Source organism: Herpailurus yagouaroundi, unplaced genomic scaffold (assembly GCF_014898765.1).
Source record: "Herpailurus yagouaroundi ecotype Mexico unplaced genomic scaffold, PumYag 67690, whole genome shotgun sequence".
In the NCBI taxonomy this organism is placed as follows: domain Eukaryota; kingdom Metazoa; phylum Chordata; class Mammalia; order Carnivora; family Felidae; genus Herpailurus; species Herpailurus yagouaroundi.
Window position 1 is genome coordinate 1,039,474 of NW_024420490.1, and position 15,857 is coordinate 1,055,330.

At 40.1% G+C, this 15,857-nt stretch overlaps 1 protein-coding gene across 2 annotated transcripts in view; it reads left to right on the forward strand.

The window, feature by feature from the left end:
* Window positions 1-14,394, forward strand: part of MOSPD2 (motile sperm domain containing 2) — a 53,919-nt gene extending 39,525 nt beyond the window's left edge. Inside the window, exons 11-15 of one of the 2 annotated variants that reach the window (XM_040468316.1) lie at window positions 2,482-2,578; window positions 3,426-3,522; window positions 3,889-4,018; window positions 11,434-11,536; window positions 13,644-14,394. In XM_040468316.1, the coding sequence (XP_040324250.1) occupies window positions 2,482-2,578; window positions 3,426-3,522; window positions 3,889-4,018; window positions 11,434-11,536; window positions 13,644-13,685 (469 nt within the window). In that variant the 3' untranslated portion in view covers window positions 13,686-14,394. Of the gene's footprint in view, window positions 1-2,481; window positions 2,579-3,425; window positions 3,523-3,888; window positions 4,019-11,433; window positions 11,537-12,109; window positions 13,455-13,643 lie in introns of those variants that run through there. The other variant, XM_040468315.1, reaches the window with a different exon arrangement.
* The last annotated feature ends 1,463 nt before the right edge of the window (window positions 14,395-15,857 follow it).

The following is a 15,857-nucleotide window of genomic DNA, read 5'->3' on the forward strand; positions in this document are numbered from 1 at the left end:
GAGGATTTTATTAGCTATACTTTTTTTTAATAATCTGTCTTGATCATCTTGAGGGAAAATGTATTTATTTCCACATTTTGAAAAACAGTACACAAGTTTTCTAATGAAAGGTTATCCAAAGACTCACCTTGGTTTCCAGACAGAGTAGACATTGTTAGCTACCTTTTTGTTATTCCATTAAGTATGTTTAAAGGGCCCTCATTTCACATTAGGTAATAAAAGTGAATATTCATATATTAACAGTTAATCTGAATGACATATATTTTTCTCATTTTACTGATAGTGTTTGACTTGGACAACTTTGAGGATGCCAGAGATGACAGTGAACTAAGCACTTATCAGTTTGACCTTCTAAAAGCTAAAGCTGGACTAGAAAAATAGGAGGGGGGGTTGTTTTGTTTTTGTCTTTTACCAAAGCCCGATTTCAGCACATCTCTATTTTTGTTTCTAGGTTACTCAGCCTGAGATTCAGGATTGTTTGTAATTATCATTACATAAAGATCTCTTTCTCATTAATGATGCTTTTAGTTGATAAATTTATATGGCCTTATGTTAATACTGCTATGCCAACTTTGGTGATGACCTGATGTATCATTTTCTGTCCCATAGTTGAAATTTTTCTGTGTAACTGTTTTAGGTATGACTCTTATGACCGGTACAGTCAGACTTTTAAAGAAACTGATACTCTAATTGAGAAGACTGATTTGTTTATATACATTGGGATTACTATTATATTTGGATTATCTCAACCATCTGTGTATTTCTGGGTGGGGGGTGGGGGGGTCCCACATGTATATTCTGCTGGTCATGGGTTTTCTTTGCCATTTTCCCCCTGTGGAGTTTGTCTCTCTTCTCTCCCTATAATGGTTTAGAAGTTTCACACTTTTCACTGGAGGCTTGTGGACACCCTAGATCTTGGCTCATGAATGTCGAGGGTCAGCTTCAAGAGCTGGCCAGGGAGAGGGCCAGGGTAGGGTAGGATAGGGCAGGGCAGCTTCCAGGGCTGTGGTCTGGGCTCAGCATCCCCTGCCTCTGCCCCCAGGAAAGTCACAGCACCTCTCTCTCCTCCAGGCACAGGTGCCCCAATAGAGGCTGTCTCCTGTCAGTCTTGTGGTTATTGAGAGTACTTCTGAGATTCATAACCTTCTGGTCTTTTCTGTGTTATATTTCAGATGGGCTCTAAAAGTAAGCTAGCAGCTGTGCTAATCTGTCTTGTCCAAAGATGAGCAGAGCCCTCCTAGGAGAGCATGTCCTTAAAAATATGTGTTCTCCAAATGAATCTCTGATATGCCAACATTCCTGATATAAAATGAATCTACTTATGTTTATGGTCAAGGACAGTCTGAACAATTCACCTTTTTATCTAAAACAAAAACACTCTTCTACCCAGTGTTTGGAGGCACCTGATACAGTTTGACTCATGTAACTAAACCACACAATTGGAGGGGCTGCTGGGTGGCTCCGTTGGTTGACCGTCTGACTTCGGCTCAGGTCATGATCTCACGGTTCGTGAGTTCGAGCCCTGCATCGGGCTCTGTGCTGAAAGATTGGAGCCTGCTTCAGATTCTGTGACTCCCTCTCTGTCTGCCCCTCCCCCGCTCGCACTCTCTCTCAAAAATAAAACATTAAAAAAAAATTTAACTACACAATGGGGCACCTGGTGGCTCAGTCGGTTAAGCATCCAACTTCTCAGGTCAGGATCTCACAGCTCATGAATTCGAGCCCCACTTGGGGCTCTGTGCTAACAGCTCAGAGCCTGGACCCTGCTTCCAATTCTGTGTCTCCCCCTCTCTCTGCCCCTCCCCCATTTGCACTCTGTCTCTCTCAAAAATAAACATTAAAAAAATAAAAACTACATAAAACGTTGCTTTAGTCTTTTAGTTCACATGCTCTACAGTGACAGTAGTAAAATTTGTATTTTGAGGCTCACTGCTTTTACTGTTTGACAAATACTTCCCACCCCAAATTTTGTTTTTTGTATTCCATATTACTTAGAAAAAGCCTTTACGTAGTAAGACCTTAGTCTGTTACTTCAAGACCTCCCTGATGATCGTTCATTTTACGTTAGACTTTTCTCTGTTGGTGTATAAAATTATGCCCCATTCTATTCTGTTTGTAATTAAAGTTGAAGTGCCAGCTTCTTCTCTGTTTTTATTATGTGTAACCTTCCAAAGAGTTTAAATGCACCTTTAGATGGTGCTGATTATAGGCTAATTCAGAATCATCCTATTCTTTCTTCTGTCCTTTTCTATTTAGCTTTTGATCTTGGGGAAGCCAACCATAGGACTTTTAAGTAGCATGCAATCAATTAGTAAGATGAAAACACAAACTATATTAGGTAATTGTTTTGTAGAGGTTTTTTTTGATGAAATCTCTTTATACAAACGAGCATATAATATTAAATGCTTTTCTTCCAGCTAATGATTAGATTGTCATTTATTCTGAATAACACAAATGCCTTATGTTTTTGTCACCACCTAGCCCAGCAGAAGAACTGTATTTTGGAAGTACAGAATCTGGAGAGAAGAAAACTTTAATAGTGTTGACAAATGTAACTAAAAACATCGTGGCGTTTAAGGTAAGTATCTGAAAGATCTAATAGATTATATGTGGAAATTGGATATGGGAAGTGATTTCAGTCATTTTAATCGAAAGACTGAGGATTTGTAACTTGTGCAGTGTTTTTATTTATATTTTTAGGCATGATAAGCTGCCTTCTAGTTTTAACCACATGGCATAGCTTATCTAAAATTTTCCCTGGGATCTGTATCTCAATCTTTAATGAGCCGTAATAGGCTAATGTCCAAATTAATCTCAGGCTTTAATGTTTGTTGTAAATAAAAACTCAAGGAAAATCACTCTTCATCATATAAATAATTCATAATAGCAAAAAAAATAAAACTATAAAATCAAGAGTGCATTTTCCCCCAAGTGTGATATAGTTTGGAATGTAGTTTATGCTGGATACTAACCTAATGACCGAGTCTGCCACTGCCCCATATTGTAGAAATTATTTCCTTAAATCATCTATTTAATTTAGATTGGACCACTAGGATATTTTCTTTGATTTTCTAGTGTTTTTAATTGGACAACGCTATTATAACAAGTCCTAATACGGTTTTTTAGAATTTGTGTTATTAAATTTAGGCAATTGCCAGATAGGATACTGCACAGATTGTTTTGTTGAAAAGGAAGGCTGAGTGACAGTTGGACTTCCAAGATTAGCAGAGATTTTAAAAAATAAAGATACTGTTTTCCTGTTGATGGGGAAAGATACATTCTATGCCTGACCACCGTGGGTGTTTTGTAGACTTTATTATTAACTGCTAGTTTTCTAAAAATCACTTTCAAGCCATTTACCACCCCCAAGATCAGTTTTATCATTATGCTGTTAGTGATTACGTGATTACTCTATTCATAAATAGGTGAGAACAACTGCTCCAGAAAAATACAGAGTCAAGCCAAGCAACAGCAGTTGTGACCCTGGAGCTTCAGTTGACATAGTTGTGTCTCCCCACGGGGGTGAGTTGTCACGTGATGGCCACAGAGGGTGTGCTGGGGTACCTGGGGCTGGTTGGTGAGTCCGTAGAGCTGGACTAGAAGCCGGAAATCCGAGTGTCAACACGTCATGTCGCTGCATTCTTAGGCATCCATTTTCTCGTGTGTAAAATGAAATGGGTAAATGGGTCTCACTAGAATGGTTTTTTAATGCATAAAATTGTTTAAACTGACGCCTGTTGAAATTGAATTTTTAAAAAAACGTTTTCCTTTTTAGGGTGGTTCCATATTGTCCTTTTTCCATTGTTTTCTAGAATAATGCCTTAAACCAACATGCCCAACCTTTTGTAAAGGCTTGTTTATATAACAAGTTACTCTTTTGGAATGCAGGTTTAACAGTCTCTGCCCAAGACCGTTTTCTGATAATGGCTGCAGAAATGGAACAGTCATCTGGCACGGGCCCAGCAGAATTGACTCAGTTCTGGAAAGAGGTTCCCAGAAACAAAGTGATGGAACATAGGTATGCTTCTTACAGATTCTCAAATGTGATGGGAAGAATCAGAGAGCTATGCCTGCATGGACTAGGCAGGTGTCTCTTCCTTCTAGCATTTGGCAGACACTTAGGCTTCTAGTGTGGGCCCTGAGCTGTGTGGGACTCTGGGGTGCCCAGGAATGAGATCTGGAGTTTCTCAAGGAGGTTGCAAGCAGGGACTTGCTTACAGGACTGTGCAAGAATCTGGATGTGTCCAAAATTACAAACCTAGATCTCTCTGTCCCGGCCGTTCCCTTTATAGGAGCACTCACTTTGTGTCCTAGAATGTGTGTGTTGCAGCATTATTTGTACTAGGAAAAAATGGGAAAGAACAAACCTAAATGGTTACCAGTGAAGCAACGGTTAGACGCACTTGAATGTATGCAGGAGTACTCTGCAGCTATTCAAAAGAGTGTGGGAAGTCTCTTGTTCTGATACACAAAGGTACCTATGATGTATTAGGGGGAAAACCTGGACTGCATGGGCATATACAAGTATGTATGTGCATGCAAAGATACACAGAGAAGGAGAAAAGAGAGGAGTGTTGTGGTTTTCTTTTAGAGTGTGCCAGTTCTGCCTCCCAGGGACACTCGTCAGTGTCTGGAAACATTGTTCATTGTCACAAGTGGGCATTGGGGTACTGTGGCATCAAGCAGGTAGAGACTAGGGATGCTGCTGTACATCCCACAATGCAAAGGACAGCCCCCCAAAACAAAGACTGGTGGGTAAAGAATGGCCACTCTGATGGCACTTTTGTAGGCCCTGAAGGAAAAGAGTGCGTAAGCCATATATATAGAACTAGAAAAAGTGCTTTCCAGGAAGAGGGAACCACAAGTGAAAAAGGAGTGTGCTGGGCCTGTGTAAGGAACAGCGAGGAGGTTAAGGGCAGCTTGGTGGGAGATGAGGTCAAAGAGATAGTAGGAATGCAAATGATTGCCATAGCGAAGACTTCTGATGTTAAGAGGAGAAACTACAGTTGGTGCTCAGCAGATCCACGAAGTGATCTGGCTTATTTTTTTTTAAAGGATTATTCTGGGGGCTGTGTGGAAAACAGTGTAGACCAGACCCAAGTGAAAGACTGATACTGAGTTAACACTTAAATAAGAGCCTGCTGCCAGCCAGTCCTGTTTTAAGTGCTTTACTCTTATTTATTCACTTGGTCATTAAAATGACCCTAGGAGGTAAGTAGTTCTTTATCCCATTTGATAAATGAGAAGCTGGAAAACCTAGTTAACGGTCATGGTTGAGTTAACTGTTCAAAAGCAATTGAAAGAACACACATGTGGCTGGACCACATAGGGAAGAGTGACAGGACTCACGGTGGGAAGAAGGCTGGACAGAGGCAGATAGGAGAGCATCCACCTGACCTGATTTACCTTTGTGAACAAGCCTGCAAAAAGTGATCTTGTCAGAGGGGAGGACAGGAGAGGGCCTAGGAAGACAAGCTTTATGGCAGTGAAGTCATCACTGCCCACCTGGTGGGGGGGGGGGCAGTTTCAGTTGGCAGGAGCCAGGTGCCAAAGAAATGGAGGTAGTACGACTGTTCTAGAGAGTAGTCTTGCTGGAGGAAGGAATAATGCAGTGTTGATGAAGCAGTTGTCTGGCATGGGTTTTTCAATGAGAGAGGCCACCTGGACAGGGTAAATCACCAGTAGTGAAATTTCTGACAAGGCTGAAGGGACAAGACTTACATCCAAGGTAAAGGTCAGCTTTCTTCGGGAAGGAGGAAGGAACCCAGATACAGGTTAAGGCTCGGGATGGGGTTGACTTGTTTTGGGATGGAGTAAATTCCCAAGTTGTGACACCCTCCACTTTGTGTTTTTAGCCAAGTTTATTTTTGTCAAAGGCATGGCTCTGAAAACAAATGGAAAGGTTATGTAACACTGGTATAAAAGATGGAGATTAATTTGAAGTTCTTTGCAAACAGTCCCTCAAAAGCAGGGTTTTTTCTTTTAATTAATTGCTCATAGTTTGGTTTTCTATAAGTCAAGAGAGGATCACTTACCTCCCAGAAAGAGGGAGACTTGGTGGTTTGGTACTGAAGGCCCGAGTAAAGCACTGACTCCCACCTAGAAAGGGTGGTTTCCTTCAAATAGGAAGATCGGGTAGGTTGAACTGATTACCCTATAAAATAAACTTCCCGTAGGTTATTGAGCAGTATCTGTAACTGCTTGTGTTATTACACATGCACTAAGAAGTAGGAAGTGGGGCACCTGGGTGGCTCTGTTGGTAAAACGCCCAATGCTTGATTTCAACTCCGGTCATGATCTCACCGGGGTTCGAGGGCTCTGCACGGAACCTGCTGGGGATTCTTACCCCTCCCCCATTTGCTCTCATGCTCTCTCAACATAAACATGGAAAAATAAAGTAGGAAGAGGTAGGGAAGGAAAAATAATTTTCCCTCTCCCCACCTTCAATACCATCTCCAGTGAAAGAAGAAAGACTGGGGGGAGTGAGTGTGGGAGCAGAGGAGCCAGTAATGAGAGGTTATCAGGAAAAGCACAGTAAACAAGGGTAAGGTTATTCAGATTTAGATGAATTCCTCTCTTCTTGAAGCCCCTGAGCCTGCCAAGGTAAGGGACCTTCCTTACCTGGTAAGGCCATTCAGAAGCCTGTAAGCAAGGTTACAGGTCCATTTTTTGCAAGGGGCTTTAATGGGTCCCTATAGTCTTAAGCCCTTAAAACTGTCTGTTCATACCTGATTTTTATGCATACCATTTTCAAATAAGACATTCAAGTCAGAGCCTTAGTAATATAACCATGCTTCCAATTGTGTCCTCTTCCAAGGAGAAGAGATTCTTACTGAATTTATGTAAAAAAAAAAAAAAAAAAAAAAACAACCCGTATTTCCATGAAAGAATACTTTGAGTTTCTGAATGCTGGAGAGACCACAGAGGGAGGAAACTTGTTTCAATTCTGCTTACAAAGGTATAGTTCTGTCAATCATAGCTTATGAGAAAAGAGTAGAAGATTTCCTTAAACCTTGGAAAACAAAACATTAAAGAACCAGCAGTGTTTCAAAAAAGTCCTAAACAGTAGAATTATCAGTTCATTCACTCCCATGTTATTAATTCTTGGTCTGCTTGAAACCAGCTTTTTTATTCTGGAAATTCTTACCAGTTCAGTTTTATGAGAAGCACATTTGCGAAAGGATCCGAGTAAAACAATAGCTTCTATAAATGACAGACTTAAAAATGTCCATGGTTGCAGACCTGATGAGAGTTCATTATAAGGCTTTTGACAAGGAAATTTGGTTATTTCTGTGGCATACAACATTGTAAGATAATAACTAGAATTACAAACAATAACGTTATACTAGAACATAGCCGATTTCTAGGAATTTTATACAATTTCTGGAACACTTATTTGACAGTGCTTCCCATGTAACTTAACATAGTAAATAAGCCTAATTTGTTCTCTCTTATAAAAAAAGCTATAAAAGTAATCTTTCCATACATTCCAGAGGCCCTCTGAAAAATTCCAGAGATAGTTCAAAGTCAAAAAGACTTCAGTTAGAATTTGAGTTGGGGTTTGTCAAAAATGTCAGAAGGTTTTAGACACTTGACTGAATAGAATCCTAAATCATCATGAAATAATACTTAATTATCCATTTAACCATAGTAACAATAAAATGTCAAAGGCAAATGCAGGAAGTTACATCGTTGTGAGTAAAACTTAGCTCTTTTGATCTTTAGAAGACTATTTTCCTAAGCAATCAAATACCTGATGATAAAGATAACATGAAGCACAGGAAATTATTTTGATAAAACACACAATTTTTGCTTTCTAGGCACATTACTTAAAAGCTAAAGAAAAACCTTTCACCGTCTCTTATCAGTAGCTGACTGATAGTCCAAGAAAATGTTGTCCTTTTAGCAGATGTTAACTTTTAGTTTTACATGAGTACACTATTGATATGAAAGCTTATTTTTATAACCCTCATAACAAATTCCATCTTGGCCAGCTTGACTACACAAAGAGAAGTTTTCTTTGCTTTCTTCCCTATTCAGAAATAACCAGCTTTAATTCAGCATAAAATTACTTTTATTCCCCTTAAGAAAAATACGTGTCCATACCTTTCCTCAGCTAAAAACACATCCTACTTTCCTTGCACGTGGAGTTAGTCGTCTCCATTATTTCTAGTAATTTACATATATGAATCAGAATTCTTAGAAACAATAATTTTTAGTGAAAATTAAGTAGTAAACAATTGTGGTCATTTAACACCAGCATTCTGTAGATTGGCAAATTCAGGGATACATAATTTCTAGAAGCATATGCTTCCTCATGGTACAGTTTTTCAGTGTGGCACGAGATATGTTTACTAACAGACTAAATATTTTTAGTTCGTCTGTAATAAGAAGCCAAAAGTAGATAAACCTGTGCTCAGTAATATTTCAATATTTTATCTTATTTGGAAATAATTTCCTATTTTACTTAGCAAAACTCGTTACCAAACAGAGTTGAAAAGCTGTTTTTAAGTAGACAAATTCACCTAAAAACTCTTACCCAGCTTACCTAAAAACGTGAACCTATTTGAATAGTAAACTCAAGTAGAAAAAAGTTGCATATCTGCATTATATCTAATATTGATAACTTTGAAGACGTGCCTATTTTAATTAAACCAACACACTTGACCAGCTTTTATTTTACCTAAGATTACTCCACATCACAGGAACTTGAAAGACACTTGGGTTAGTTTCTATATTTCTAAGAGTTTTAGGAATACTTAATTTGATAAGTGCTTATTTTTCTTTAAGCCAGTCAGAGCTTTTACAAATTAATTTTGGCAATACCGTCCAGAAGTAGAAAAATATTACGCATCCATAACATATATAGACACACGGAAACATATAGACTCAGAGACTTTTGAGGTATCTAGCTCTAAAATTTTAGCCATGAATCAGGTACAATAACACAAAACCCACTAGTTTGTAAAAGAACATTTAGGTCCAAATTGTGTTTCTGGCAGTTGGAATAAGTTTACCCTAAAGTTATATTTCGAAGAGCTAGCTATCACGTCCTAGAGGATAGAAAATTTTTACCTGAAAGGCACAAAGTATCAAGGTTTGTTATTTCTTTTTTTAAGCAGTTTTGGGGTACATTTGCCTATTATCAGAGGTCTTCAGTAATTACTGTTTCTATTTTCCTTCTTTGTCTTGAGCCCAGGACATTTCTGTTTCCAATGTCCTGATCTTTCACAATACTGACATGTATTTGCAGATGAGCTGGGGGGCGGGGGGGGGGGGTTGGGGGGAGGGGGGCGGGCAAGGGAAGGGTTTAGGATGGGGAAGCTTAGACAAACTTTGAACTGCTTCCAGTGTTGCACTAGTGGTTTTGTAAAGATTTGCAAATCAAAGATGGTTGCTTTTAATTCCTCAAATAATTGTGTTCCAGCCTGAATGGGATCAAGGGACTGACCCACCCATCCAGCTACATTTTCTTCAGTCTGCTCTATATCAGGAAGATGATTTCCAACTAAGATGGAAAGAAAGTGATTTCTATGTTCTGGAGCTTTAGGGTTTAATGCGGCATGCCTTTAAAAAGTTTATAGAAAGTATTCAACAAAGGCCTTTGAATGCTGTCCTTTTTCTAAGTGTTTACTTCATCCTTGAACCAATTTAATTCAGGGGGGAAAAACAACCTGTTCTATTGCTTCTGTCAGCCCCCAGACATCAGCCTGCAGCTGATCCATTTCCTGAACGTTTGTAGGAGGGCCTGGGAGAAATTCTGGTCATGTTCCTGGTGAGGAGAGTTTTCCCCAGGACACCATGTGGCTTATCTGATAACTACAGTATAATCATGGATAAGAAGAACAACCCTTAGCAGCCAGTCACAGTCCCTGTGAATGGGGACTGATCTTTTCACCTCTTCTCTAAATTTGGTAGGTGGTTATCTTCTGAAAGTAGAGATTGAAAACTTCATAATCTCTTCTTTCTAAGGAAGTTCCTCAGGCCAGCTGCCATACTGGGTCATATTCTCCTTTCAATTTGGTCTTTCCAGAGCTACCAAGACCACCATTGTTTAGGATGAGAGCTCTCTAACAGTGTTTTCAGCATAGAAGCTTTAAAAATGTAAAAGATCCACCATCTGGCATTGACAAGTTGGATCTTCTATTAATCTCAATAGCGACTCAAACCAACAGGCCTTTTGATGGCTTAACCATGGACCCAAGAGGCTTCCCAAAAGAGGGTGCCAACACTGAAGCCCTCAGAGAGGGAGCGTAAGAAAGCAAAGACTTTCTTCGCCACAAGTGGGGAGAACGGTGTCATGAAAATGGCAGCTCCGGTTCCCCACAACAATGTGCGAGGCCTCCAGTCACAGACCCTGCGCTCTGTGACACCAGGGAAGTGCTCCTGGATTGGACTTTGACAGCACCAAGTCCCCTCACGGACTGGGGACCCAAATGACAACTGCCCTGCGAGCTGGCACGGCCGGACAGAGAGAATGCTGCCTGTCACCTTGTGTGTTGTGCATCCACCAGCCGGCAGAGACCAAAAAGAATATTCTTGCTGGTTACAAACCCAAGCTCTCAATACATAGAATGAGAGGAAAGGAAAACCCCATTTGACCGATTTTTCTTCTGCTAACCTAAATTTGGAAAGGTAGGGACAAGGTGAAATTTTTACCTCTCTCGACCTGGCACTAGTGTGAGATCTAGAAGAGCTGACTTTGGTAGGTAAGAATTTTTACCCTTCACTGGCTTCTGCCAGTTTTCCAGGATCCCATCTGTAGGTGCCTAAGTGAGTACGGTGTCCCAGCAGGGCCCATCGTAGGTTGCCAAAACGTAGGAGAGGAAAAGTAATTTTCCCTCTACCTTGCTAGGTTCTTGGCTGAGACCTCCACCCCCTGGAATAAAAGACAGATTAATAGGAGAAAACAGAAGTTGAATAACACGTATACCTCCTGTATACACGGGACATACCCAGGGAAACAGTAAAACTCCCCCAGATGGCCCAAGACAAGATGTTGGGGCATCAGCGAGTCAGTTAGGGAAGACGGTCAGGAAAATCACAGTAAACGAGGGTAAGGTCCTTAAGCAGATTTAGATGGGTCCCTTCTAGAGATTTTGTCACCCCCTCTGGTACACAGAGGAAAACACCCTTACAAGTGTAGATTACCTTTATAAATGTCAGTGTCCCTGACAAAAGGTTTTCAAAGCTTTTCTTATGTCTGCTGTTTCTCAAAAAATAGTGAGCCCAAGATAATCCTTCTGCCAGAGAGGTGTATCTTGGGGTGGCAAATTCTGCTCCCCTTCCAAGATGAATACACGCTGTGCTGCTACCTTATGTGTAACTGGGAGAAGAATGAGTGCTTTCATGTCTGTTATGTAGATTTCTGTGTTTAACTCTTTTCATTTTATAGTTTACTTTTACAATCCTGTTTCCTTTGCATTTCCACAGGTTAAGATGCCATATTGTTGAGAGCAGTAAACCAACCACCCTTACATTAAAAGACAATGCTTTTAACATGTCAGATAAAACCAGTGAAGATCTTTATCTACAAGTAAGTGTTCTTTCTCCCTAAAACAAAGTTGTAAATGCTAACCAACGTTAGAAATCCACTTTTTCCCCACTGACGTAGAGAGAACCTTTGGCATAGACGCGACAGAAATGCTCTTTTCTTTGTGAAGGGCAGCCAAATCGGAAATGGTGAGTGGTGAGTTACTTTTGGAGATGTGTTAACTTTTTAAAAGCTCTGGCCATTCTAATTTGGACGAGCTGTGGCGCTTTGGAGAGTATCCAAGAATTTGATCTCATGGAACAGGTACCATCTAAATTCGAAAAAGATTGGAGGGACTCTCTTTCTGACTCGCTGGCTTTGGTACCTGCAGAAAGTGACTGCATTGCTCCTTTTCAACTGGAAAATTAGATCTTTCCAAAACTAGAGTGAGCAGGCGCACGTCTGTTCACCAAACAGATGTGATCCCTCATTGCATTTCCTGCTCCCAGCTGTTCAGAGTAGACGGACCCCATCCTGTAAATGTTTGGATTTCTAATATTCCTAGTTGTCGTTCACATGGTTAATGTACTGTTTTACTGATATGCATCTTTCATCCTTTTTTTTTCCCCTCTTTAGCTCAATCGTTTACTAGAAAGCAATAGGAAGCTTGAAGACCAAGTTCAGCGGTGTATCTGGTTCCAGCAGCTGCTGCTTTCCTTAACAATGCTCTTGCTTGCTTTTGTCATGTCTTTCTTCTATTTGTTGTACACTTAAAGAAGTGGAGTTCAGTGAGAAACATGGCTCTTTCGCTCATTAGTTGGAAAAAGACCCAGAACTTCATGTTACTAAAAGTTTTGCACTTCTGTGCTTCCTGAAAGGAAATGTGCAACACTTAGAGGGGAACAAATACGTGTCTCGAAAATAAACTCTGTTAGAATGAGGAAACACTGGAGAAATTGAGTATAAGAGATCATAGTTATAAAGTCAAGGCATAGCCATTGTGTAAATTAATACTTTAGATATAATTTATTTTTTCCTTTTGATTTGAATACTTCTAAAGTTTGTTTTATTATATGTATACATTAGCTGGACTGAAAAGTAGAAGTAACAAGCTTTGTCACAGCCAAAAAATGTAATCTTTTTTTTATGACAAAATCATTATAGCTGAGCCAACTTATTAGCTTTTCTATACTATGTATATAGAACGTGTATATTGAAAAAAAAAAACCCGTACTTAATACAGATTAATTTCTGTGAACACGACTTTGTAATTTTGAGAATTCCTTCCAGATGCTAGTCAATATTCTTTGGGTATGTGAAACAATTTAATGCCAAACCACCTTTTAGCCTTTGTTTCTTATCTGTCTTCCTTAACAGTCTGCCTTTTATTAATCTCGGACTTTTTTATGAACACTCACATTTAGACAGAATTTGGGAAACTAAGTTTGCTTGGGTTTTCTTGGTCCTCTCTTCCAGTCTTTTTTATGCAGTTTCCCATCGCTCACTGGGGCGGGACACTGACCCCCATGCTGCATTTCTTATAAGGGTCTAATCCTCCTTTTTCTAAATGACAGGAGTTAAAATTTCTTTGAAACCTTGGTTTTGAGATGCAGAGCAGAATTCATTCACATTTCAGTTTCGCGTGAACATCGGCCACAGGAAGGAAACTTGACACAACACTGGAGTACCTATAAGCGTGGGGGGAAAAAAATCAAAACTCAAGTGTCGGTTCTCCATTTAGGAATGAAAACTAGAATTCCTAGACCAGGGCTGTTGCACTTGCTGGATACTCTGCCTTTGTCACAGTAATCCTGAGGGTGGGCCCTAAATTCCTAAAATGATACAACTTGCAGGGGCAGAGGCGGATGAAATCAGTTTGTTTTCTCACTCATACAGCCATTTTCAGTTCTCGTCGGTTCACATGTAACTATCTGAAAGAAAACATAGTCTGCCTGTTAAATAAATGTTGAGTTTTGATTGAGCCACGTTTGGAGAACTTTTTATTCTGAAGTGTAGGGTTGGCGGCTTTCATCTTGAGAAGCTGAGGATTCCAAAGTCGAGTTGTAGAGAGTGGTGATTTCATAGAGTCCCTTCAAAATTGGCCTAGCAATAAAACCTTAAAAGGACACTGGTCTGATACTTGGTCTTAATTTGGGTTTTTCTGTTGCAGTTTGCCAACTCCAGCCGTGAAAGTGACTTCAGTACACCCTAAGTACTCCCCGTAGTATCTCCCTGTGTGCACAGCGGTTCCCTTTCCATGTTAGATCCCCGGCTATATATAACCTAATCGCAAAGCATTTGTGTATGTTCTTTGTTCCTCAGCAAATGAATGGGGAAATCATTGGTCAGAATTGGAAGTGTATTGTCCTAACAGTGTCCCTTTAATGTTTCCTACGAAAATGACGTGGACTCACTACAATGTTCTTCCCTGATGTCTGGCCAGTTGAATTTAATAACGTATCTTGTTAACGTTTGTGTGTCTACTAAATGTGACTATGCAAGATTACTGAAAATTATAAGATCAAAGGCATCTAAACTTCTGTTCTTGTCTTAACTAATCATTTACATCAGATTTTATTCTGTCTTCATTTGATTTTATCACATTTTGTGTGACTATTACTTTGAGTACTCTGATAATAATTTTATTTTTTATCTTGTCATTACCTATTCATGACCAAATTACCAAGGATCAACATTAAGATCGAGATTTTCGCTTGAGAATGGAAATCAATAGATTTTCCATGAAAACATTAATAAAATATTAGCTTGGTCTCAAAGTAGCCTAAAAATGCAACTGCGGTTAAACCTAGCCTCAAATTTCATAATACCATAACTGTTTTTATATCTTTCCACTAATTTTGACTGGATTTAATAGCACTTTATTGTACAATTGCAAAAAAAAATATATTCCTAGAATTGTTGCCAGTGTAATTTCTCTAATATTCTGGTGCTTTTCATATATTTTCAGTATTTTTATTACTATATTGGTATTTTCTTTGTATAATTGATCAAAAGAACATGTTTTCTATTTTAATATGTTTTAGAAAAATAATTACATTTATGAAATAAATATCATCAGGAAAAACCTCTGGTCTCTAATTGATAAAGCATCTTAAAATCAATGTTCAGGCTTGCTCTGACCTTTTAAAGATGACATTAATTTCTTTTGTACCTGCTTTGCATTTTTATAAGGACAGTGCTGTAAGCTTCCAAAGATACAATTGTGTCATCGGGTAAACCTGTCCTTCGTATGTCCTGTTTCTCCTCAACCCGGGCCAGAGCCTGGCTACTCTTCAGTGCAGCTCTCCATTTCCCCCAGACTCAACACTGGACTCATTGACATGACTTGGGGCTCCATCATAGAGCCTTCACTAGAGCTGCCCCACGTGAGTCAGAATTGCCCTACATCCCCTCAATCCCAGTACACCTTTCTGCCTGACAGGAACCAGCAGGAAGCAGGCTGTAGAGAGACCATCCTACCTGGCTCATTCGTATATGGAAGGCAGTCCCTGTGACGAGGCACCCACGGGGTGAGGGTGTGCTGGAGGAGGGGCCCTGGGATTGTTGGTGTGGTCCCCTCACCACTGGATGATAACTCCCAAATGGCAGCTCCCATGCCATAAGGATGGAATGAATAGGACAGATCCATCTTCTAGATTGAAAAAGAAGTGGAAATGCAAAACACTAAGGAGAAATTAAGAATAGAACTACAAAAACACAATGGTGACCTACCAAGAAGCACCACATCTCCCGAGGACTGTGAGGCCATGCCCTCCTTACCTAAAAGAATTCTCTAGGAAACAAGAGCTCCTGTGGGGAAAGTTCCAGCTAGGAAAAGACTGGTTACTTTACACCCATCTTCAGCCTCCTCCCCTAAGTTTTCACCAACCACTCAAGGTTTCCTAACGTCAGAACATCAGCCCCCAGAAGCATAGGGCTCCCCTTCTCCCCCTGCCCCAGGGAGACCATGCACATTGTCTCATTTATTCCATTTGAGGCAAAGGTGGTTAGGAGTGAGGGCTCTGTAGTAAGACTGTCTGGGTTCAGTTTCCCTCTCTGCCACGTGAGGCTGTTACTTGGGGATGTTACTTGACCTCTTTCAGCCTGTTTTCCTGATCTCTGAATCTGATCATCCAGGTACTCTGCCACGGGATGAGTATGAGTGGGAGGAAATAATATGGGTACAGCAGCCCTGGAGAGTCAGGCCTTGGCTTTGCTGATGTTGCCCCCACCACCTTCCATCCCAGCTTCCTAGAACTTTCCACATTTGGGACCATGTTACTGAATATCCCACCTCATTCGAAGCCAATCATCAGTTCCCTGAACTTTCCCCTGCTTTGAATTCCCACCCTTGCCTCCTTGGTACCCTACTCTTAATTCTAGT